This window comes from Tasmannia lanceolata, unplaced genomic scaffold (assembly GCF_043159265.1).
Source record: "Tasmannia lanceolata isolate RefF3 unplaced genomic scaffold, GAP_Taslan_0.1 ptg000026l, whole genome shotgun sequence".
Lineage (NCBI taxonomy): Eukaryota > Viridiplantae > Streptophyta > Magnoliopsida > Canellales > Winteraceae > Tasmannia > Tasmannia lanceolata.
Genome location: NW_027518703.1, coordinates 6,790,001 through 6,815,577, shown reverse-complemented (window position 1 = coordinate 6,815,577; position 25,577 = coordinate 6,790,001). Strand labels below are relative to the sequence as shown.

Genomic DNA, 25,577 nt, shown 5'->3' with positions numbered 1-25,577 from the left:
TGTATGATGAAAGATTTATTTCTTTTGTCCATATTCCTAGAAGTGCCAACGATCTTGCAGATCGATTGGCCCAATCAGGGGCCTTGCGGGGTTCCTTGTATATTGGGCAATCTTTATCTTTGCCTGCACTTGCACTTGTAATCTTCTCTTTTTTAATATGGTTATCATTTTCTCAAAAAACAAAGTTAGTAACAGTTTCTAATGATTACTTTATAATAGAATCCTTCATAAGTTAATACAAAATAAACTACCACACGGATATTAAATTACAGAGGTCCTGCTACGCTACTGATACTCACACTACCATGTTTTGATAATTGAACTAGTTTTTTTTTTTTTTTTTTTGAAAATAAATAATTCTTCATCTTGTCTTTTATTATTTAAACATCTGTAAAAGGTTACTACAGTTCCCAAAAAGCACCCATATGTCAATTAAAATAGAAAAAACAAGCTCAGTTTGTGTAATTATTAAAACATGGTAGTGCCATTATCATTAGCCTTCTACTATACTAGAATTTTGGACTAAAGGAGAACTCTTGACTTCGTTGATTAAATAATGAAATAACCCCACAACCATTCAGAGTAAATCGTTACTGGACCAATGTTTGATACACATGCCGTGAACAAGTGCAAATCTTAGTACAAAAAATAACAATAAATTCCTTCACCAGTTTCTTCACTCACATCATACTAGAACCGCAATTTTTCGACAACTCCTCGATCAGTCTATATTGTGCGTGCCGGGGGGATTCGGATTAATAACTGGGTGTACCTCTGAGAAACATTGTCTATCTTCTCTGGAAGTTTAATACCATTATACCAAGACCGAAGACGAATGCAAAGAGAACGGTGAACCCAAATATCGCCACTGCAACCACTCCTAAGAAGTCATGTCTGAATCCAAAATAGCTCCTCAGGAATTGAGATACTGTCTCACCAGTCTCGAATGTCTCATGTATGTCTCCATATTGCGAAGCAATTAGCCCATACAGGGTCCAAGCCACAGGGCATGCCCAGTAATACCACCTCCACCACACAGGAATCCTCTGCAGTCAACCAAATGGTCATATCAATCTTCTGTGTTAGGAAACTCAATGTGTAGCGAACAGATGAATTAGAATTGGAACGTACCGGTCGCGGAATCATAAAACCTGAAAAGAGATTCCATAATGCATAGAATGCAATAGAAACTACGGAAGCGATGTGATGATTAGGAGTCAGAGCTACTGACATCATCCCATAGAAGGTGAAGTATAAGAAGGTGCAGTACATGAAGAAAAGATACCAAAAGAACTTGGAAGCCGTCCAATCAAATCCGACCATTGCATACACTATAAGCCCATATACTATAGTCTGGACAAATATATATGGGATCTCAATCACAACCTGCGAATGCATCGTAACAATGTGAGACATTGTTAAAAGGAGATCCATTAGGGACATTGGAAAAAATGACTACCTGACCGAATGCATATGGCAAAGCAGAATACATTCCTGCGGCTCTTTCTCTGTAGAAAACTGTTCGTTCTACAGACACGACTGGCTGCACAGATGAGGAATTTAGAAACCCAAGGAACAACACCGAACCATACATGGAACCCATTGTGTTAAATAAATCCTGTTGCGTACTCCTGCAGTTTTCAACATCAATTTAATTTGATATCTTTCTGTCTAAATTATATTTGAACTTAAGTGAAGAACTATGAGGATTTCTTACGTTTTGCCGCCCAGATCCCAGAATATCGTTCCTATCATCAAGGCAATAAATAGTGTGAAGAAATTCCTCACTGCAGTATAAGGTGGATTGCGCCAGTATGACCAATGTTGTTTCCATAGGCAAGCCATGCACTGTGTGAAGAAGGGTTGAGAATACTGAGTGGGGAAGTAAAGATCTTTAGAACCAGGAGGAGGAATACTCAGTTCTTTTATCAGAGCTTCATTTCTCCTGCGACAAATGCCAGAGACAAGTAAGAGCTTTCCAAAAAAATGGTTGTCATTTCAGACATGAGGGCCAAAAGAGTATATATCGTTTAATCACACCTAAAAAGTTCCGAGTTCTTGTATATTTCTGTAAAGTTAACCCCCAAAGATTCTTCTTGTGCTGGCGAGGTCACTTCCAGCATCCATGTTGCAGGATTATAACCATCAGTTATCTTACTGACTCCATCGACTCCCTTGACAAAATAAGCCCAATTCGGTTAGTACCAATTTGGGAGAATTTGATATAGAGGTTGGAGGAAAACATGAATTGAAGGTTTTTTATACCTCAAAGTACTTGATTAAGTGGAAAGAATTGCGCCCCAATGGACCTACATAGATTGCTTCACCTCCTCGCTTCATTAGGAAGAGCTTAAAGCAAAATGAAAAGCCGTCAATACTAATGAATTAACAACAAAACATGCCACATAACTCACAAATTTCACTTGCTCCGGTTGTTGTATTTTTACTATTATATTTGTCCCTTCTCTTTTTAAAACATTCTTAATTAGCAAAAAAATAATACAAAAAATCACAGGTTTCTCAATTTCAATATTCTCTCACCTCATCAAAAGCCTCGAATATGTCAATGCTGGGCTGGTGAATTGTGCACACTACTGTTCTTCCTGTGTCCACAGTGTTCCTCACTGTCCTCATCACAATAGCTGCTGCTCTGGCATCGAGCCCGGAGGTTGGCTCATCCATGAATATTATAGAGGGGTTGGCGACAAGCTCAACAGCAATGGTTAGCCTCTTACGCTGCTCTGTTGAAAGCCCACTAACACCAGGCAATCCAACCAATGCTTCCCTCAATGGTACCAACTCTACAAGCTCCATCACCTCTTCAATGAACATCTGCATGCCAACATTATATGCCTTTAGAAGCCAATTTTGAGTAGAGACTCTTTACTTCTTTTCTATGACAAAAGCAGAAAGTGTGTCTGAAATAGATATATTTACACCACCAACCATTCTTTTTGTGTAATCGACTTCAGTAGGTAATCGAAGCCATGCAGAGTAGATAAGAGACTCATAGACAGTGACGTGCGGAGAGTGAATATCAGTCTGTTCACAGTAACCCGATATGCGGGCAAATGTTTCCTGCTTCTTGGGATAACCAGATATGGTGATGTTTCCCTCTATATATCCACTGGTTTTCCTTCCAGCCAACACATCCATTAGAGTAGTCTTACCAGCCCCACTAACACCCATTAGTGCTGTAAGAACTCCTGGCCTGAACGCTCCACTGACACCCTTCAGGAGTAATAGTCTATCTTCTTGAACACCTTGAGCTTTCATCTCCTGTGAGTTCAAATATAACAAGGAGCTTTCAATTTTTGTGATCAATAGGCATGTGAACAAGTATTGAAGCTCCTAGACACTGATTTGCCATTATACCTGCGGCATATCTACAGAGTATCGTATGTTATCAAAAGTTATGGAAAGTGGTTCAAATGGAAGAACCATCCCTCTCGTCCGGATTTGATTGCCATCGGTTGCTGTTTCTACCTGTGCCGATGTAGAGCCTTCTTGACTACTGCTCCTAATTTCATCATCTCTTGCTGTTGTAACATAGATTGATTTAGATGATATGGATGAAGAATTCATTAGAAAATAGCAAACAGAATGATTGATTTTACCTTCCAGAATAGTACCACCAGCAGAGCTCTTTCCTCGTGATGACCCCGCCCTGCCAATGTCAATCTGTTTCTCCTCCAGGATCTCTTCAGTTACAATTGCCTGTGCTGACCCGATTGCTGCGACCATTTAATTCAATGATCAGATTATAAATTTGCTTCTAAAAGACTTAAACAGCGATAATGTGCGAGAACTTGGATTTGATTAAAGTTGCCCATCAAAGAAGAGAATACTCACGGTTGAGATAAGTAAGAGCCACAGTATAAAGGCCATTGAATACGAATATATATCCAAACAACGCACTTACTCCAATCCAATACCAGTATGCATGAGGAAAGATTCCACGAGATTCCAGAATTGTCACTCCCAATGTCTGTGTTGATCCAGGAGGGAACTGAAACAATTGCCAAAATAAAATCTGAGCTGATTTTCCAGTTTAAAGTTAGAGAATCCCAATTTGGTAGAAGGACTCTTACGTGTCTCCAGTGTTTCCCGAGGAATTCATTGACTGCAATTCCATTCTGCCCGTACATCAAGGGTGAGACCCAGTATCCCCATTTCCACCATTTTTTCACATCCACTGCATCATGAAGAGAATGGAAATAGAAGTTTTAGGGTCTCTTTGGATTCCACCAAAATTTGTCTTAATTTGTAAATTATTTTAATTTAACCTTATTTTCAAGTGAGATGCTATGACTGCTTTGAAAGCCGCTAACTATATAATTTCTAATATTATCATCACCGTTATTTACAAACGATCATATTTGAAATCAAAATTTTTTGCAAATATGATTATATGCAAATAATAATTAGACGTACCAAAAGAATCCCTTAGTCATTCATGTGGATATAAATAGCCAAACTTCCAATCTCATTAATGTGCTTAATTGTGATGAAGCCTCTGCGTTTCAGAAGTAGGAAAACATACAGCTTTGGTGTATATTTTACCTCGAGATATGACGAATCCACCCAAAACCAGGATCGCGAGCAATGCGAAAGATCCAAATGTATTTGCAATGATTATGTCCCTACCCAATGCAGCAATGAACCGGAAAAGTCCGGAGGCCATCTGGTTAAGTCCTAAAAGTAATAGAAATTGCTTAAACATCCTGCATCAATATCACTTTCTGGTTATTGCCACGAACCAATGAAACAGAAATACAATCCAAAACGTCTTGTAAATGATCTGGTATAATCTCGTTCCTCAGTCCTACCTCTTAACACTCGGATCGTAGCCAATAGCATAATAAGTCGAGAAAACCCAGGCAGAAACTTCTGCAAATGATATTGGAATTTTGAGAATCCAACTAGGTATAGCATATATCCATGGGGGAAAGAAAAGCAGATCTCTTTGCTTAAAGAAAACAGAAAGCTTATAAACTGTCATGCCAAGCTCTGTGAATCCATTAAACATCATCGCGAGCAGTGTAAAAAACAGAGAACCCATATAAATTCCTCCATCATTTACTGTATCACGGTGCATCTTGGTGCGCAAGAATACCGACATTGATGCGACTGCAAGAACTAAAAGCTGGAATTTTGAAAGAGAACATGATTAAGTGTTAAGTCTTGTATATTTCAAGTACAAAATTGCATTTTGGTGAACCACATTACTTACTTGGAACGTCCTGAAGATATACACGAATGAATTCCTCTTCATAAGCAAATATTCTCTTGCTAGGGTGGCCTTAAATAGTTCCCTCATATTTGCACCATATTTGGAAGTTGTCAGAGCAGCAGGATGGCTCTTGCTTTTGTCGAAAGGAATGGCGAGTTCGTCTCCTAACTTCTGACCAATGTGGAACGATTGGAATGCCTCTGAAAATTCTTTGACACGAATAAATCTGTAAGGCTCGTCTTTGTGTATCCAGTATTGCTGCTGATCTTTCTTTGATGTCACCTATCGGTTTATAAAGAGTTCACAACTAACTTTGCCATGAGGTAATAAATTAATTTTGATGATGGAAATAGTTCTCACTCGAGACACCTACATAAAGTGAGAATAGATGGAATGGTAAAGAAAATCGGTATGAGAAACTTACTTCCTGCAAGAAATCGGCGACGCCTTTTCTCTCCGGGCATTTGAATCCCATTGATTCAAAGAACTCAAGCACATGTTCTCGCGGGCCTTCATACACAATTTGCCCATCGGATAGAAGAATAATGTCATCGAAGAGGTTGTAAGTCTCCGGTGCGGGCTGGAGCAGAGAAATAAGAGCTGTCCCTTTGAGAATGTGATTGGATTGCCTAAGCGAATTCACAATTTGGAAAGTCGTGGAGCTGTCCAAACCAGTGGATATCTCATCCATGAACAATGCCCTCGCGGGTCCAACAAGCATTTCCCCTACATTTGTCAGAATCCCAAGTGATATAATCCAAAATCCACATAAAATTGTAAAACAGATCTACTTCAGTATAAGATTCAACTTTAAATACTAGTTTTTTTTTACCTGTTGTAACACGCTTCTTCTGTCCTCCTGATATTCCCCTCAACATTTCATCCCCTACGAAAATATCGGCACAGATTTCTAGTCCTAAAATCTGCAGATTTAAGAGGAGTGACAAAAGAATTTTATCTGTCATTGAGAAAACCTTCTCCATATAGAAAGGGCAAATTTCTCTATCAGCAGTATGTACCTTTAGAATATAATCTGTAACTACACTGCTCTCCTGCCCTCTTAGTGTTGCTGCCTGTAGGAGCAGATATAGAAAAAGAAGAAAACAAAATTTATCTAAATTTATATGGAGAGGGACCTTATATGGGGAAGCATCGGATTTCGTACACTATCTAGCATCAAAATCAAATATTCAACTACGAAGATAGGAACAAACACTGTGAAATAATGATTGAATAGAATTGGCAGACCCCTTAAAACTCATTCGGGCTTCACATTTTGGGATGGATCATCAAGGATAAAACAAAATCATCAACAGTTCGAGTCAATTGCAAGATAGAATATCGAAAGCCCATGACAATGGATGCTAAGCCTAACTCTGTATATAAGAAAGAGAACAGAAAGAGAAGACTCCAAACTGGAATTGCACTCTTGGCTCACCTTCATGAAGACATCGATATCAGGATCTGGCTTAATATTCGCTGCCTTCTCTCTTCTTGACAGTTCTAATAACATATCTGCACATTGTAATTTGAAAGGAATTCAAACTCTATGGAACTTCCCTTTTAAGTTCTCCATATCAGAAGTCATCATATTTAACTTACCATAACCTGCTCCGACTCCTTGACATCTTGCAGAGAAAGCTAGAGTTTCTCTCACTGTCATTTCCCCTATATGGAGATCATACTGACTTATGTAAGCAGATGTCCTCTGAGGCACAAACTCGTCCATTCCATGGCCATTGTAAGTTACTCTCCCAGAAACCTGATGTTTCAGAAAAAGAAAAATAGAAAAAACAAAAAGAGAGAGAACCAAGATAAGTTCATGAATATGTGTCTAATATGATTGTCGAAAGGAGTCAAAATTACAACAACTGTGAAACATAAAACAATACAGTATCTATACCTTGAGTTTTGTGTCAAGCTTCCCTGCCAAAGCTTTCAGTAAAGTAGTCTTCCCTGAGCTTGGGGGTCCCAAAAGCAAAGTCAATCTGCGAATTTTACAAAAAAAGCATGCGATCAAACCGACAATCGAGGTGGGAAAAGAGAAGGAAATTGAAACAAAATAAGATTCAATTTGTAATTTAGTCAGTGCCCTTCTTACCTGCAAGGCTTGATTATACCACTAACATCTTGAAGTATTGGTAATGTTTTCTTTCGGCTTGGAAGAATACGGAGATAGTTCAATATACCCTTCAAAAATAAAATATAAATTACCAGATTAGTACAATTTATGAGCAATAGCACATTGCAACACCAAAGTTCAATATGATTTTTTACATGTTAATGATATCTAAATATGAATTACCTCCCCAAAATTCATATAGTAGTTGATGAGTGTTGGTGCGGCTCTGCTACCCACATAGGCCTCTGCTTCGATGTTCAAATGTTCAAACCGGACTTCAATTGTCGGCGTATCAATTCCAACTCTGAACAAATCCAAAGAAATATGAGAAATATGCTATAAGAATCTACGAAAGTTGAGGAATATGAACACCCAGAACAATTCATAAAAGAAAAACAAGAGAAAAGAAGGAAGAGAAGAGAGGTTACTGATCCATTCGGTTTTTCAGTTTCAAAAGGAACTTCTCATTGTCCTCCTCTGCAACTCTAATCAATCTATCTAGCAAAATTTTCTTCTCTTGATACCCAAGACTATCAATATCCACTTCCCTGAGTCCACCTTCAAGTCCACTCAATATCCCTTTCCTTATACGATCATATGTGGGCAGTTTCTCAAGTGCAGCCCATTTCAGAGCTTCTTCATCATCTTCATCACGAGAAGATCTAGAGAAAACGTCACCTGTGTTGTTCCTCCATATTGAAGAACTGTTTCGGCGTATACTACTACCGACCCTATTACTGATTGCTTGGATATCAGTAGTCTCCATTAAACAGCCCAAACTTAAAACGAGGGATACACCCAAAAATAAAAATGTTACAAGTTTCAAGCCATGAAAATTGTAATCTCCACGCCTAGAAAAGATTACAGTTTTCTTTATATTCTATTTAGCTTTTCTTCCTTTATATATATATATATATATATATAGAGAGAGAGAGAGAGAGAGAGAGAGAGAGAGAGAGAGAGAGAGATACAGTGTTGTCTCTGCTATCAATGGGAGGTTGATGGGTAGTTCTATATGAACTTAAGAAGGAAACAGAGAAACCCAACGAAGTGGAAAATTTGAATTTATCGTCAAAGAAATTGACAGGAGGTTAAATGGATACTGATGGATGGAACAGGTAGAAGAACTTATATAGAGAACGTAAAAACGTGATTCTCGTGTATGAAAGCACTAAACAAAATTTGGGATATCGCTTGTCACAATCTGAAAAGGAGGAAACGAACAAGGCTTAAAAATCTTAAGGTTAGATCTTTTTCATATATATATTTTTTGTCTGTTGTTAACCTGGGCCAATCTGACCCCAATTCCTTCTTACAGGACCCAACCTGGCTTGATTTGAAAAATCAGGTTGCGTCAAGGTTGAGGGTTTGGGTCATCGGTTTGGGCTGGGGTTGGCCTTAGCCCCACCCAACCCGACTCGAGTTGCACCCGTACTTAGCAGTTAGAAGAAGTGTGCTAGGTGGGCCCGCAAGTAAACCAAAAACAAATCTCACTCGTGCTGAGTGGAGGTTGAAATTTCATTTCCATTTCCAACCAATGGCTTCATTTTAAGCTATCTTAATTCTCAAAATGTGTTTCATGGATATATCAACTCATTTGCCAAACATTTTTTTTTTTTTTATCACCTTTTATACACAGGCCAGGTTTTACAACCATAAATTTATTTTCCCATTAAATTAGTTTCTCTGGTGGTGAGAGACTGAGAGGGGAGAAGGAGAGAGGCTGGTCTGACAATTATGATTTAGATAAAAAGCTTAACTTTCTAAATTACATTTAAAAAAATATTTAAATTTTAATTTCGGAAAATCATTCCGCACGAAATTTTTAAAACGAGGAGCGGCATTTTTATTTAAAAAAAAAAAAAAAAACTAAGTAGTGTTTAAAATTTTGGTGTCAATTAAATGTCATTAGTTTCGTGCCGTACTATTTCATGATTTTTTAATCACCAGTTAGCATTTAAAAATAAATTGCATGTTGTTATCAATTCAATAATTTATTCAACTAAGTATATACTTCTTTTTTTTAATATGAGCAAGGATTGAACTTGCAACCTCAAGGTTGAAATACAATTGAGCTGTAAGCTCATTTTGAAAACCGATTGTGAGTCTAAAATTGATTATTGGACTTAAAATAAAAGTAAATTTGAGTTCAATAATCAGTATTGGACTCACAATCGTTTCTCAATATCCAACACAAACATATGCTGACGATTAATTAGCATATATTTCACAAACTAGAAACTTTATAGACTAATCAATGCAAATTGACCCAAAAAGGATCTTTATCCAACTGATGTAAATTGGCCAATTCCCATTGGTGGAAGTGATGGGACCCATGGCATGATGTGGTGCACCACCATCTGTTTGATCGTAGACATAGGTTGTATGTTTTGTCCATATCTTCCACACGTGAAATGCATGGAAACGTGATTCATCATTTTCTTTGAATAAATGTCATCTACCGAGTTTCATATTTCAATGTGGTTGCATTTATTAGTTGGCAAAAGAATCTTCTACAAGAAAAATGCAAGAAAACAAACAACCTTTCACACAAGCCTACTCTCTTCTTCCCTTTCGTCTAAAACACTTCAAAATTGACGAGAACTCAGCTAAGGTAAAACTGGGTCGACTCAGACGAGTTAGTGTTTGATGAGATTAATATTTTATTAACTCAAGTTGACCAATTTTAACCCAAACTGGCGAAACATATACTTGGCAAAAAAGCCTCTCTCCTTTCTCCAACAGCTTAAGCTTTTGGAGTAACTAGTAGTTTCACAAATTTAAGTGAGGTTGACTTGGAAAAATTTTAGCGTATGTTTTACTGTAAAGAGAATCCTTCCCTCTTTGCATGAAAACAACTTGAAATTGGTAAAATTGTACCCAATCTTCAATTTGTAAAATAGTGTTCGGCAACTATTCTTTTACGGGATTTTCCTCTTTTTTAGGGGTGGAGAATGAAAAAAGCCAAAAAAATCTCAAAAATCATGTTCGGCTGCGTGACCCGCTAAGGTCCGTTTCAAAACTTTCTGCCACTTTTTCGACTAAAAAATAGGATTCCTCGAAGCGATAAATAACCGTTTCTCAAATTTCTCGTCACTCCGTTTCCGCCCGATTCTTTAGCCGAGAATGAGAAGTGTTGCCCATTCTTTAGGCAATAATACTTATAGATTATTGCTCTCTAACTTTCTAAGGTTCTGTTTGTTCAGGCCCTGTTCGTTTTAGATTATTAAAACCAATTATGGGCCCATTGTCACAATCTATAACGAACAGGGCCCAAATGTAAGCGATGTTCGGCAGCCATGAACTTCTTTCATGGAACATTAGCTTACCAAGTATTGAGAGAGGAGTAGAGAGAGTGGAAGAGGGAGAGAATTGAGAGGGCATGAGTGAGAACATGAATATTCCAAACCACTTGTACACCAATTAAAATGAAAAGGGGAATCCCAGCAGAGTCTTCAAATTTCTATAGCGTCCCCGGGCGGTCCCCCCCACAGATTTGGCCCTTTGATCTCCTTGTTAATTTGAAATGATTTGAAATTCCAAAGTTTTGGGAAAACCTTTTTGAAATTGAATCAAGATCCTTATCAGAACCGAATCTGACAAGGACTGTAGACTGTAGAGTTACCACCTAGGATTGGGCCAAGGTCCCTTAATTGACTCCATGTAAGGCTTAGGCTTAACCAAAATTCTAGATTATACTAGGTTACGCAAGTGGAAGGTGTTAGGCACCACTCCCGCTGCCACACCCCCAAGCCACACACATACACACATATCCACAACGCAGGGCTTAAGGGTGGGACAACACCGTATACCTCCAAAGTAAGCTTCACAAGCATACAAGGCTAAGAAAGCAATATCAAAAACCCTCTGGCATAGTCTAAATAATCTGCATTAAAGGTCTTACATCAATCCAATAATTAAATCTCAATTATTTACCTGCCTCTCATCTAACCCAAAACCCATAATAATCAAATGACATAGTCTTAATAAATCCTAAACAATACTCACTTCCTAAAGAATATAAAAAAACTGAAACAATAATGATAATTGGAAGTCAGAGATCATGCCGGCGCCTCCTCGACGACTCCAGGAGATCAAACACTGAAAATGATAAACCACAGTCAACCGAAGCCCGGTACATAATAATGCACTACAAAAGTGGGATCATGCATGCTACAAAAGAGAGGTTCATAGCGGAATAAAAAGGATATAAGCCACAAATCAAATAATCAACACAAGTTCAATGTTGAGGAGTAAGGTCCATAAAGGTACAAGTCAAAGTGTTACAGCAAAAGGGTCACAATGTTCAAAGGATTACTGAAGGCAATGGGGGTCAACAGGTTTTGACCTTACTGTATCCATGAGTAGACATTGGCCCTTTGACCTCCATCTTAACCGTACTAATGGATCACCAATCAGTGTACATGTAGGGTTCATTGTTGTTTTTTTCTAACGTATAACTCAATAACGTACATTTGGCCGCCACCAACCATACTATTCATCTTCTTTTATAGATAACAAGCATCCAAACAGGAGAGATACTTTTCCAAGAGAAGTTGTCCTTTTCATATTTATTGAACCTAACAGTTACAACAGGTTTCTATGAAAGTAATCGAGGAGAAAGCTTTCCCAAGAAGATCTATGCTATGGAGACATAGTCATTGCTTTCTTCATTGTGCATCAATTCCTTTTCAATAAAACAAACTAAAATATTAGAGGAAGATGAGAGTCAACAACATGATATACATCTTACATATGTGCGTAAAATTTAGCTATTTATCGAAGAATGATCGGGATTTATATAGTTCATATATAACATCCAGAATCGATGTTACAGATTACAATAAAGCTTCAAAAGAGAAACGAAAACCACATACAATACACATGCGGTATTCCGCTCTGGTTAGCAACATCTGCATTCTCTTGAAAAACACGACATCCCTTGTCTCCTTTTTTTAGTTCTGCTTCTTCCCACCAGCTAGAATTTGTGAAATCTGCAGGCCACGACTGAACGCTCGATTGTACAGTAATCTGGTCTGGAACTCTGAAGCAAATGGGAACCACGAAAGAAAGGCTACTTTTTTTAGTTCTGCTTCTTCCCACCAGCTAGAATTCGTGAAATCTGCAGGGCACGACTGAACGCTTGATTGTACAGTAATCTGGTCTGGAACTCTGAAGCAAATGGGAACCACGAAAGAAAGGCTACTTTTTTTAGTTCTGCTTCTTCCCACCAGCTAGAATTCGTGAAATCTGCAGGCCACGACTGAACGCTTGATTGTACAGTAATCTGGTCTGGAACTCTGAAGCAAATGGGAACCACGAAAGAAAGGCTACTGGTACGAAAATCACGAGCGCCATCATGTATTCATATCCCCTTGCAAGAGCTTTGACAGAACCCCACAATCCTAGAGCCTTCATCACTGGCCTGCATGCCTGTGCTATCTGCTCACCAACATAATATGAATTTTCAAAATTTCTAGAAGAAATCGCTTGAATCGATAGAACCATGCATTGCACAATATCTTCCTACAATAAGCAATAAATAGACTAACTCTTAGATATGCTAAGATAATATCCGTGAGCTTCACCTAGAGTCCACTCAGGCGAATTTATGATTGACTTGGGGAGTTTTTAAATAATGCTTACAGCAAATGAATGTATGATCCTATTAATAATACCAATGTTGTTACCTTCTCAAAAAAAAAAAAAAAACCAATGTTGTTTCAACAATACACAAATAAGTGGTCAGAAAAGCCAAATAAATCAACTATCCTCCGGTTCTGATAATCATGTGCAATCTTTTTATAAGAGCCTCATAAAGAAGAAATTACCTGCAATAGTGCCCACCCTGTTGGCATGAAGGCCAGAAGGCTCGCGAAGATGTCACCGACTGTAAGATTAAGGAATGTGAAGAGGATGCCGAGAGTTCCCAAAGACCCAAGAAAGAGGAATAGCTTGAGAAGTCTGAACATCAGCTGAAAATCTGCACTGAACTTCTTCCTACCCATAGACACCACCTAAAGTAAAATGTCTCAAATCATATTTAGAACACTAGTAAAACTAATCATGTGAAACTAATATTATTCCAGAATTTTTAACATGGAATTCTAGTATTGAACTTTACGGTTTGCAGTTGAACAGAGAACAAACCTTTAAGATGAGCATGACAGCAACAATGACGAGCCAAGATAGACCGTAAACCTGTTTGTGGAATCAAATTTAATAGCTTGAGAAGTCCGTTAAGAGAAAGAACAATCATCGAGAAGTCGATGATAATTATGATGATGTTAATATATGCCATCTTTTATTACAATAATTAAGAAAAGAAAATAACATGGCAAGGGAAAAGACAGAATAACAGGGCTCAGTTACTTACAATGATACTTTTTTCACCGTTGGCCACATGAAGGTGGTACACAATTCCATACTGATAGAGAAAGAAACGAAGTGAAAGAACAATCTCCCAGAAGCGTCCTGAGAATCCAGTGTACTGCAAGTGCTCTTGTTCCTCTTCCCACCAAGACTCCCAGCTCTTGTTTGCAGGCACACCAATACCACCCCGGCTGCTTATCCACTTAGTCCAATCCTCCCAATCCTCCACTATCTTCTGCCACTCAAAGCCTGAAGGATTAAAAAGGAAGGGTGCAAACAACCAAGAAACCACCAAGAACCACATTGATAATGAAAGAAGCATATAAGCAGTTATGTCAGTTGCCGCGGCTCCATAGATCTCATACACTATTAGCAATATCATCAACTCCAGCCCTTTCACGAAATGGCTCCTTGAATACATCCTATAATTCTCTGCAAACTTTTCATGCCGAACCACAAAACCTCGCCCAGTGGCTCTGTACTTGGCCCCACCATGCAAGACTGTGCGACCAAAATAATGGATCTTTGTCCCAAGAGAAAATGTGAAAAAAACAGCACATAGTTGAAGCTGCATGATAATTATGTCACCCAGTGCACTTCTGAATCCTCTTTCCAGTCCAATCTCCATCACCATTGGTAAGGCCATCAATAAGCCTACCTGAACAAGGGACTGGGATGCCATAGCTGCCTGCAGAGGATCATTTCCTCTAGAACGTGCACTTTTAACGATTGCAAACTCTAATCCACTCAATGACAGGTAGAGTTTCCCATACAAGTAAACATAAACTGTAATGACAACCATCTGCACAGGACAGATGAGAAGATTAGGATGGTTTGATAGAATTAAAAAAAAAACACCAGTGATAAGATTGATGTTTCTGCCTTATAAACTAAATCACCCAGTAAATTGGCTGAAGAAGCCTATGATTCCCTTTTTATTCCATTTATGACGATTTTTCGTTAAAATAAGAAATATACATTTTCACATTTTTCCTAATCCACCTCATATCTAATACACAAAGCATTTTGGATGTTTTATTTGAGTTTATTTTTTATTCAGATTTAAAAAAAAAAAAATTGACTGGATTTCAATTCAACTGGTTCTGGTATCAACCCTTTTCTAGCAGATAATATCCTAACATAGTCATGTAATAAAGTACAATGAAGGTTACCATTGAGCTGATATAAAACCCGACTGTCGTAAAATAACACGACAGCATACGGAACATGTCAAACCGATGGCCTAAGCGATAGATATCTCTGCTGAGTATCTGCTCCCCATTACCACAAGCCACTTTTGCTTCAAAAAGTGAGATTTGGTTAAGCCCAACATCACGTCCTTTTCCAACCTGGATGTACTCATGGTGTGTGACATTCCCACGTCTTAGTGTGGAGTTGAAACCTACAGAAGGGAACATGTCAAAAAGAAAAATACATTTCATGCAACCTTTAAATATAATACTTTTTAGATTGCAACATTACCGGCAAAGATGTCCTCGCTTAGATTGATTCCACGAGAAGCCTTGCTGATACCTCCTCTAGTAATGTGAAAGATCCTATCAAAGACATCTGGATGACCATAGTGGAATCTGACCCTGTACCAATAAAAAAGAATAATATGCTGAGAGTTCTTATTCCTATTGTTTTTCAACAGTGTGGTGGCTATCCAACTCCTTTTGTAACAAATGCCGAAATTGTGTGTCAATCATCATTCCAAAGTAGTTGTAGAAAACAACCAAAGTATCACTGACAAATTTTAACGTAAACCTGGATGTACCAAATAAATATGGATCTAAATTGGAAAACAGCATATAAACATAGATGGCACACAATACCGTATGGTAAGTACCATGGAAACAGAAAACACAAGCATAGATAACTTCTAAATTTTTTAAAAAAATATCTAAAATAAAATAAAATGCCCATGTCCGCAATTGGATATTAACTGACATAGATGACACAGAATGCAGAATGTAAATCATTTTGGAATGCTTATCCATGTCAGGATGTAACAAAAATTCAATAGGCCAAAAGCTTATAGGAACCAAAAAACTAATTTTTTTTTTCATAGCTAGTGATAAATAATTGCCAATGAACTAGCACTTACAACATGAGGTTAATGGAAGCTATGTCCAGATTCAATTAAACTGGAATGTATCATAAACATTTAGGGAGTTTTAGGACAATAATTACAAATCAAGGAAAATTTAGATGGTATTCCATATATCATTTGGAACATTACTTGCACCTTCTCGAATATGTAATTGATGTAGAACCGGAAAGTGAAATAGAAGAAAGAGGAGAAAGAGAAGAAGAATAGGAGAAGAGAAGACAAGAATAGAAGAAGAATAGGGGAAGAAGAAGAATAGAAGAGAAGGAGAAGAATAGAAGCAGAAGAAGAGGAAATCTGTAGAGGGAGAAATCAATCAATCTTTATTCATCAAAAACTTAAAATCCCTAATACATGTGGTTTATATATAGGCAATTGACATAAAATTCCATGGAAAATAAATAAAAGCCCTAAATCTAAATAACATGGAAAATAAAATCCTGAAGCTAAATAACATGGAAATAAGAATACTAGAAACTAAATAATATGGAAAAAACTCATAATGGGCAAATATGCCACTTATTTGGGCTTACAATCCGCATCATTCTCCCCCTCTTGAAAAGAACTCACCCTCGAGTTCTAGTTCGCCTAGATCAAATATGTAGTCGATCCACTGAAGCAATAGGAGTCGTAATCCGTCGGAGGCACTTCTGATGTCTAATACTCAGGACAATCGTGAAAGTGATGAAATACCAACGGAACTATATGAAAGAAATAACCCATGTAGAATCAAAAGAACACAAACCACTCTGAAGAAGTAAACTGGCTGGGAAGATAACAATGTACTCCTAGATCGGTGGGATCAGCATAACAGCTATGGGCAGTACCAATCCATGACCAGCCTCAATAAGGATATCACCTGCTGGTATCAAATCTGACTCAATGGAATCAGCAACAAAACCATCTGTATCGGGCTTAGTGCTGCTATCCGATGTGCTAAACTCATCTGTCTGAATATCCACAATAGAGTCAACATTGTCACTATGCTCCTGTCCTGACGTGGAAAAGATATCCTCAGTGCAATGTTCAAGCTCTCCATACTCCGGTAATGCCTCATTAGTCACTTGACTCTCTGACTCTATATCTTTCATCTATGAATCTGTATCTGCCATCATGGACTCTGTACCTAACATAATCATGGCCTCAAAATTGACAATGGTCTTGTCAACACTAGCATCGGGCTCCGCAATAGTGTTAGCAACTACCTTCTCAGATTCGTTAGAACTAATATCATCAACAGGTGGTCGGGGAGAAGAAATAGCTAAACTGTTTGCAAATCCCACTCACGGCGAGCTGCGGCTTCCCATTTACGTCGAGCAGCTTCTTCACGTCGAGCAGCTTCTTCACGCATCAATCTTTGTTTATACACTGCTCTCTCACATAGTAACCTCTTCTGATACTGATATGCATAAATCCTCATAAACTCACAATGAACTTCTTCCCATAGATGGAACGGTGGCTTGCCCAAATAATGACACTCTAGCATAAACAATCTCCATTTCGACCTGGCGTTGTTGTACACTGTATCCTTAACTCCGCGAATGGTTATCCATCATAACCATAGTACGTATGGTATGAATTAAGAGCCTTGATCCATTCTAGACATGCATCCTCAAAATCTCCATAGGGATTGTAGTAGTCATCATAACCATAGAAATATGGAACATGTGGTGTAGCCATCATAGTAGGGAGAATCAACGTCGCATGGTCCAAGATGTAATCTGTGAAAATTAGCCGTTAAACGCATTTGTGATGTCGAATGGAACACAATACTTTTTGCGGATCTCAAATCAGACTCTCGGATGGCTCGGATCAGCAGTCGGACCAAAACGGACGGATGGCCAAAGTTGATCGTAGTAGTGCTTGCATTCAATTATGGCTGCTGAGAGTGGGCTCAATATACTCTTCAAGCTCCAAACAACTTTCGTGGTGATGACGAAACCAATTTCCGAGCAGAAATGGCCCGAGTGAGGAGAGAATAAACGAGATGGTGAGAGGAGAGAAAGAGTAGAGAGAGTGAGATGTGAGAAACTCTTTTTTTCTATTCTTTTTGTTCTTTTTTATATTTTTTCCTGATTTTTTCTCTCTAGTTACGTGCTCCGGTTTGCAACAGATTCGCATAACATAATAGAAGATAGAATCTGTTAAGTAAACGTAACATAAGAGGGGGGTGCCCAGGAAAAAAAAGTGGGGGTGGGATGTTTACCTTATAATATAAGGTAAATGCAATTAACACAAGGGGGGTTAAGTGAGGGGGTGTCCAAGAAGAAAGTAGGGGTGATAACTTGATATTGATTAATGGAAAGGGGGTGTGCAAGGGAAAAAGGGTGTTAAATAAAGATAAAAACTTTTGAAAAAGACTTAAAAGGAGGGTTGCCTGAGGAAAAAAAAGGTTTAATATAAAATGAATAGCTAATTGAAATAGGGGTGTCCGAAGGAGGCAAAAAGGGGGGTATACTTTTTTTTTGTATACCATCCGACCTTAATTAGAAACAAATGGATAACTTAAGTGGCAAGTTACCATCTCTCTGCAAGTAGCTAAAAGAAAGTAAAGTAACTCTGACTTTCTTACCCAAGTTACACAACGTAACTTAGGCACCAAGTAAGTGTTGCCTTTTATCTGTCACTCTTTAGAAATTAAGAAGGACACGTCTCTCTGGTGCCATCTCTCTCTTTTAGTCATTCTTTTTCTTTCTATAACTTGCCTCTAACTCGAGTGTGGCATGCGCACCCTCAGTGTGCCGTGCAAGAAGAGGGAACCCAATAAAGTCCAATAGAGCCTGTCTCTTTCGTGGGTTTCACTGGCAGGGATTTTAACAAGGGTTGTGGACTGAAGGTTCCGGGAAAGATGTGAGCTGCAAGGGGATTGGGTTTTAATGGAAAACCTAACTGGGAATAAAAACTAAGAGATTGGGTCGTTGGAAGGGCAGAAACAACACTTCGGTGGTACCTTTGGAAGATGTTGGAGAAGATGATACCAAAGTGATGGGGTTCTTTTCTTGGATCTTTGGCTTTGATACTAAATTGATGTAGAACCGGAAAGGGAAATAGAGGAAAGAGGAGAAAGAGAAGAAGAAGAGAAAAATAAGAGAAGAAGAAGAAGAAGAGGAGAAGAGAAGAGAAGAAGAAAAGAAGAAGAGTTAAACTAAAAGTAGGAGAAAAGAAGAATTAGAGGAGGGGAGAAACCTCTATCAATTTTTATTCATCCAAAACTTAAAATCCCTAATACATATGATCTATATATAGGCAACTGACATAAAATTCCATGGAAAATAAATAAAAGCCCTAAATCTAAATGACGTGGAAAATAAAATCCTAAAACTAAATAACATGGAAATAAGAATACTAGAAAATAAATAATATGGAAATAACTCCTAATGGGCAAATATGCCACTTATTTGGGCCTACAAACCGCATCAGTAATGCTATTCCCTGTAATAGGAAAATGTTATTACAGAGGCTGATATTAATTATGAACCCATTTATGCAAATAAAAGAGAACCAACTTACTTGAGTGGGCTAGCGAGAACCCTTTGACCAATAGTGACAAAACTGGTTTCTTGGTTTGACATAAACCAGGCTAAAGAAGAAACACTACAGGGAAGAATTATCCACATGTTAGGAAGAAAACGAGTGTATCAAGGTAATTTAAACAAGCAGTTCAATGCACAGAATGAGCGGATATCATACTCACCCTCCCGTAAAAATATGTTCACGAACACCCAAAATTGTAGCTGGGCGCACTCCATGGTCTTCGTTGAATTCCTCCAAAAGATTACGCATTTTAAAAGCTTCTTCCAGATAGTTGTCCTGTGATTTAAGCATAGACATCAGAACAGACAGTTAATACATCCAAAGCATGATTGCAGTGAATTCCACGCTCCTTCTGACTTACCTGGTTCATGTCAATGGTCTGAAGAGCTTCCCCTCGAGAAAAAATTATTGCATGGTTCTGATTTTCAGGCTTTCCTTCTCCTACCTTTGCTGACCCTGGAAGTTTTATACGATAGATTTCCTTTTTATATGAAAAGATGGAACATCAATTAGTACTCATAAAATATTACAAATAATGGAAATTAAATAAAGATTTAAATAATGACTACCTGGTCAAGATTATCAACAGCTTTAACCAATACAGAATAATACACCTTCTGTACTCTGCCACCTTCACTTTCTTCAACTTCATCAATATAAGCCACTCGGAGAGATGGATAACTGCACAGAAAGGACAGCTGTTAACCACTTGAAACAGAATGAATGTCCCCTCTGCAAATAACGCATTATACAACACTGTTTCTTTATTTTATTTTTAACTGAGAGCCTAACTTACACATTTTTTTAGAACGAGACTAACTTAAATATTCCGAAACATTTTAATCAAAAGGATGAAATATTCCATAAAACAGAAAGTCAGAACAAAAGCAAGAAAAGGTAAACATACTTCACCATCAAGTTCAATATATCAGTCGCACGGCGATCTCCGCATTGCTTTTGATTGCCATAATTTTGGCAAGTGGCAACATATGTGAATTTCATATCAGCCACAGCCTCGAGCTGAGAACATAGAGATCTTTGGCTCTTTTTCTCTTCCTCTGCTGGATCAGTTACTGCCTTGTAGCCTTCTAGAATCTCTGTAAATTTCAGAAAATAAACAATCAAAGTGTATTTCCAGCAATAATTAAATCCTCCATCAGAGACACTAACAAGAAGCTTTTATGGTCTTACCACTTTCGGTGGCCATATCAAGAAAAGCTTGAAGCTTCAAAGCCCGTCGGTAATACATCATCCCCCTAACTGCAGCACAAAAACACTTTTAGAGAATATACGAATAGCTATTAGAAGAAATTAACAGGAAATGGAAGGCAACAGCTACCTGTTCTGCAAAGTGTTTGTCCTCTCAAGGAAGCCCAATGACGAAGATGCAAGACATTCTCTTCATTTTCCCAAACCTCACTTCGTTGTTTACAATTGAGTCGCTCCATGAAATTGTTCCATTCATCTGGTACAGTTCATTAGCGTATAGGCACAAGATTAACCAACCATATTATATATACTAAAACAACTATGGGAGATGGGGTTTCAGAGCTCTAGCTCAGGCTGAGCTCGAGCTCAGAAACCTTTTCCTTATATATATATATATATATATAAAGGAAGTGTTGCAGGATATAGATTAGTAAAAAAACTCAAGAACCTGGGAAAATCTTTTGCAGGTAGAATATGATTGAGACACCATCTTCATTTTCCAGCTCAAGGTCACTTTTAGAATATACCGTCTCCTCACTATAGTAGGGGGTCATCACACTGCAAATCTCAAGTAAAATATTCCACTATAAGAAAATAATCTAATCATAGCCATTGCGGGGTCTGGGGAGGGCTAGATGTACGCAGCCTTACCCCTGCATTGCAGAGAGGCTGTTTCCGTGACTCAACCCATGACCACCAGGTCACAATGGGGCAAACTTACCGTTGCGCCAAGGCTCGGCCTTTAAGAAAATAATCTAATCATGATTTCTTAAAATTATGTGAGACGAATAGTTACAAGCAATTGAATAATTTAATTTTTTTCACTGAAGACTAGCTTATATGAAAAGCTGATGAGTAACAATTATTTTTTTCCTTGAAGAACATGTGTATAAGACTCTCTGGACCAAGATAAGAAATTTCAGACTCATATATACTGCATTTGTAGAGAAGACCTATTATCCTTCTTCGGTAGTACATTATTCCTTAATAAAAGAAGGGTCCTTGGCCCAAATGACTCATACAAGCACTGATGACGCTCACTTGGTCGTATTTTAACCAGGGTGCCACTTCCCCCCATGGTATCTTCTTCAGGCTCCTGTTCACACTTCCAACTATCCTACTGTGACCGTGTTTCCATTATGACGAGTTTTAACTCAATTAATATTGTTATTGTAGTATTGTACTATCATGTGCCATTTAATCAAACTTGATCTTATAAGTTCCTGCCAAGAAACCACTAAGCTAATTCCACAATACATACATACATATATGTATTTTCTTTATCATTATTTAAACAAATTATTGTATTTTCTTCATCATTATTTATACAACATTTCCTAGACACTTCCTTCCTAACTAATTTGAGAACTGACATTTATATTCTTTAACATTATTTATACAAACATCATCATCTTGCAACTAGTGATTAATTCATTAAAATATCTGTGGCTAATTTTTTTTTTTTTTTATGACATAGGGTATCCCCACCCCAATTTTTAGGGCGGGTTGATGACAGAGGGTATCCCCACCCCAATTTATCATTCTCTCACCAGTTACAAACTATACATCACGGTAGAGATTAATAGCAAGAACAGTCTCAAAGAACACTGCAAGCTAAAATCCAAAGGGTGCAAAGATTAAGCCAAACTGCACTAAATACAACTAGTGGTAGCCAGACCAAGTAACAAATCACAACACTTAATAATTATATCGACTATGGCTATTCCAAAAAAGAATAAATCAATGCTGAGTAGGTAAGTGCTTGTTAAGCCATTTTAAGGCATAGCAGACCTGAATGAGAGCATCTTTCGGACTTGGGGAGCACGGGGCATGTCCATAAATAAAGAGTTCGTAAAAAAGGCTATCCTTCTACGTGCTTCAAGGTTTGTTGGCACGTCAATGGCAGATTCCTTGACAGTCAAAAGGAGGTATAGCCGTTTTATCTACAATAAAATAAATTTACTTGAGTCAGTTATCAGTTCATCACGCTCAGGTTCAATATGGAGACGGATTTAGATAGTATATACCTGTTCTTCCCATTGTGCTGTTACAACATGTGGGAACGAAATAGCAGGTTTTGGATCAGTACCAGCGAACAGTTGTCTTCTAGGGACTGAGTCCTTGTTACCATGACCAAGCTCAACCAACTCTCTGAAAGTTAAAGTTAAGGGAAACAAACCGTTATTTGATAAATATAAAATAATTTTCAACAATGGAATGCCAAAGTCATTAATCACGAACCGAATCTCATTCACCATCATATCACGAGTAACTACTTCAAGCATGTCTTGCAACAGCAACACAACAGCATCTCGCTTTGATGGGTCACCGTCTTTCTGCAACAAGAAAAATGTAGTAATAATTCTCTTTTTTCTTAAAAGAATAGTAATAATTCTCTAAGGATCCGTTTCTTTCGACATAAAAATGGGCATAAAATTTGTTTGATGTTCATTCTTGCAACATAAACCAAAATTTACATCCATTTTTACGTCAAAAGAAACGGAGCCTTATCGTCAAAGATAGTGCACACATATTCCATCTCCTTGACAAAACGTCTTAACAGAAAAGAAAATTATTTTTTCTTATAGATGACTCACCAAGATCTGTACAAGGTCCACAAATTTCTTACATAGGGCAGGAAGAGGTCTCATTCTGAAATTAGCAAGAAATGTGTTCTTCGAAATGTTGCCTTCAATTTCTTTAATGATAATGCCAATTATCCTGTTACATTGAAAGTAAAATTAAGCATTTAACTACAGTGGCATTCACACATATAAATCACATCAGTTATTTGCAGTGATGGTATTGCAAAAAAAAATGACAGCATAAAAAAGTTTCCATGATTTTTAATATACTGGATTGGATCAAGAAAAGTCACTTAAAACTATAGCCTCCTTCAATATTAGAGTACAAGTTAAAAGATTCAATTCCACAAATTGGAGGGAGGCATAACTACATGCAGGAAAAAGAAAATACTTGTGATAACCATGAGCTTCTACAATGGGTATCATGATGCCACCTACTTGACATAGTGAAAACAATAATAGTTTTTTGACATAATGAAAACAATAATATTTTACCAAAACCTCAATCTCTGATTTTGCAAATAAAATCATTTATATTATCATTGGAGTAGTATGTACAAACACGGTCACAATGAGCGCCTGAATTTAAATAAGCAAAAAAATAAATCGGTCCTCCATGGAAAGAAGCTCCCCTTCCATCCAACAGGTGGGAGAGATGAGACTGGGACCTCCCTAATATTTTATTCAATACCCTTTGTGTTGTCATAGGTCCCCATCACTCGCAAGAATGAGAAGTAATGGGAAGGAGGTCCATTTCAGGATCTCCCCTCATTTAAATATTCATGAAATAATGGTTTATAGGCACCAAATTGTTAAAGAAACAAAGGAATGATAGAACAAACCTCTTCTCATTTTCCCCAACCACCAAAAGCTGTAAAACATTTTTGAAAGACTCGTAACATTCAAGCACAGAACATTTCATATACTCATCAGCACAGATGCGCTTCCAGAGATCAGAGTCCTTTGTTCGAAATTGGGCCGCCATATCTATTGCTACTGGGATCTGGAAAAGAAAATAATCAACAGTTATGTATATTAACAAAAATGACAAAGACTGTTGATAGATGATAATACAGACCTTGCTAGCCAGCAAGAAGGGTGGCCACTGTATTAGTTTCAGGCTAGGATCCGATGAATAAGGAACTAGTAATAGATCCATTTCCCTGGATTAAACGAAAAATACCAGTTTAATTCCAACTGAATCAAATTAAAGGAACAGAATAAGCAGAACAAAGCATTAATATAACTGAGGCCTTTCCTGTCACTTATGATGTCTTCTTCACGGAAACTACATATAACTTCATTCCATAACTGAGCAAACTTAGCTGCCTCAGTTCTCCTGCTTGGGGAAACCTGAAAGTTGTTGAGGTCAAAATACTACACATGCAAATGAACCAAAACATTGTGCTTTCACATTTCCACAGTACAAGATTACAACCTCAGCAAACCGCTTCTTGAAAGAAAATCCCCTATTTCGAGTCTTTTCAGTTGGTACCAAATATGCGTTGAAGGCTCCGGGTAAAGATTGGAATCGCGATCTTAGCATGCCCAGTGTCCGTATCTATGAGAAGTGAAGGAGAAGAATCAAATGCAATTACTAGCAAGCTATGAATTAAACTATGTTACAAACATGCATTCCATCCAATCACATCTTTTTCTCCCTTCTACCTTCTTTTCTGATCTCTCACACACACACAGTAATCCAGGCCCATGCTATGCATGGGTTTAAAGTGGTGAGACCCAAACTATCAAAACTGATGTGCAAAAGGTGGGCCCTATCCAATAAAAAAAGCCCATGTATCAAAAATGATGTGCAAAAGGTGGGCCCTATCCAATAAAAAAGCCCCTGTAAAATGCTAGGCCCTACCCCATTAAACATGACAGCCCCATCCCATCAATAACATGAAGTGTAAAATGGTGGATGCTACACTAATGCCCCATCGCATCAATACAGGCTAGCAATAATAATCATGGCGTAGGTCCTAAGTTTTGAAAAAAATTACGGAAATGGGCTACAAAGTAGAAAAACTACCCAAAAAAGTACCGAAAAATGTATCTTTATACGACAACTACGGAAAAACACTACACAGAAAATGCATCAAAACATGACAATTACTTGAACTCTGCCCCAAAAACGCACTACTTATAGCGTGAATTATGGGCAGACATCACGTCAAAGGGTCGCCAAGTTGATTTTTGGGGTGGAAAAACTTTTCCAAAATTGTTTCCCTTGGAAAAAGCGAATGACATTTTGGAAAGTGTTCAATAAACATGCACTCCTCTAAAATCCCTTAAAATACTACACGACAAACAAGTGGAGCGCTTCTTTATCGAAACACCTTGGAGCAGATATCATTTCCCTATATATATATATATATATATATATAGAGAGAGAGAGAGAGAGAGGGAGGA

General features: G+C 37.8%; 2 protein-coding genes and 1 non-coding gene across 3 annotated transcripts in view; all 3 read right to left on the bottom strand.

Annotated features, from left to right (window-relative positions):
* Window positions 1-523: 523 nt before the first annotated feature.
* LOC143858759 (pleiotropic drug resistance protein 1-like) lies at window positions 524-8,266 on the bottom strand. Its single transcript, XM_077369473.1, has 24 exons — window positions 7,784-8,266; window positions 7,539-7,659; window positions 7,335-7,423; window positions 7,137-7,221; window positions 6,836-6,995; window positions 6,672-6,748; window positions 6,253-6,306; window positions 6,066-6,156; window positions 5,658-5,959; window positions 5,234-5,515; window positions 4,830-5,146; window positions 4,564-4,724; window positions 4,092-4,195; window positions 3,853-4,009; window positions 3,618-3,734; window positions 3,376-3,539; window positions 2,947-3,279; window positions 2,542-2,832; window positions 2,266-2,349; window positions 2,041-2,174; window positions 1,718-1,945; window positions 1,460-1,631; window positions 1,132-1,386; window positions 524-1,046 (listed from the first exon to the last, which is right to left on the bottom strand). Exons 1-24 carry the CDS (start codon window positions 8,119-8,121, stop codon window positions 789-791), a joined length of 4,374 nt encoding a protein of 1,457 aa, XP_077225588.1. The 5' UTR covers window positions 8,122-8,266; the 3' UTR covers window positions 524-788.
* A 3,750-nt stretch (window positions 8,267-12,016) lies between these two features.
* Window positions 12,017-25,577, bottom strand: part of LOC143858424 (callose synthase 5-like) — a 36,178-nt gene continuing 22,617 nt past the window's right edge. The window contains exons 21-42 of the mRNA XM_077369081.1: window positions 24,604-24,726; window positions 24,427-24,518; window positions 24,244-24,331; window positions 24,008-24,168; window positions 23,178-23,301; window positions 22,822-22,916; window positions 22,608-22,731; window positions 22,372-22,523; window positions 21,029-21,138; window positions 20,711-20,836; window positions 20,563-20,631; window positions 20,279-20,468; window positions 19,941-20,052; window positions 19,733-19,852; window positions 19,532-19,647; window positions 19,348-19,431; window positions 15,210-15,322; window positions 14,900-15,129; window positions 13,732-14,529; window positions 13,506-13,556; window positions 13,187-13,372; window positions 12,017-12,797 (exon numbers count right to left, since the gene is read on the bottom strand). Coding sequence (XP_077225196.1) covers window positions 12,567-12,797; window positions 13,187-13,372; window positions 13,506-13,556; window positions 13,732-14,529; window positions 14,900-15,129; window positions 15,210-15,322; window positions 19,348-19,431; window positions 19,532-19,647; window positions 19,733-19,852; window positions 19,941-20,052; window positions 20,279-20,468; window positions 20,563-20,631; window positions 20,711-20,836; window positions 21,029-21,138; window positions 22,372-22,523; window positions 22,608-22,731; window positions 22,822-22,916; window positions 23,178-23,301; window positions 24,008-24,168; window positions 24,244-24,331; window positions 24,427-24,518; window positions 24,604-24,726 — 3,495 coding nt within the window. The 3' untranslated portion in view covers window positions 12,017-12,566. The remainder of the gene's footprint in view (window positions 12,798-13,186; window positions 13,373-13,505; window positions 13,557-13,731; window positions 14,530-14,899; window positions 15,130-15,209; window positions 15,323-19,347; window positions 19,432-19,531; window positions 19,648-19,732; window positions 19,853-19,940; window positions 20,053-20,278; window positions 20,469-20,562; window positions 20,632-20,710; window positions 20,837-21,028; window positions 21,139-22,371; window positions 22,524-22,607; window positions 22,732-22,821; window positions 22,917-23,177; window positions 23,302-24,007; window positions 24,169-24,243; window positions 24,332-24,426; window positions 24,519-24,603; window positions 24,727-25,577) is intronic.
* On the bottom strand, window positions 20,548-20,634 carry LOC143858860 (small nucleolar RNA J33). Its single transcript, XR_013239057.1, has one exon. It is a non-coding gene; the product is annotated as a small nucleolar RNA J33 (small nucleolar RNA).

Bases quoted from the DNA above. Each gene is read 5' to 3' on its own strand.
- LOC143858759 (XM_077369473.1), bottom strand. From the start codon at position 8,121: ATGGAGACTACTGATATCCAAGCAATCAGTAATAGGGTCGGTAGTAGT. The intron at 6,749-6,835 runs GTAAGTTAAATA...TACAATGTGCAG, and splicing joins AGGAGTCGGAGCAGGTTATG to ATATGTTATTAGAACTGTCA. The intron at 2,350-2,541 runs GTGAGAGAATAT...TTTTGCTTTAAG, and splicing joins TATTCGAGGCTTTTGATGAG to CTCTTCCTAATGAAGCGAGG.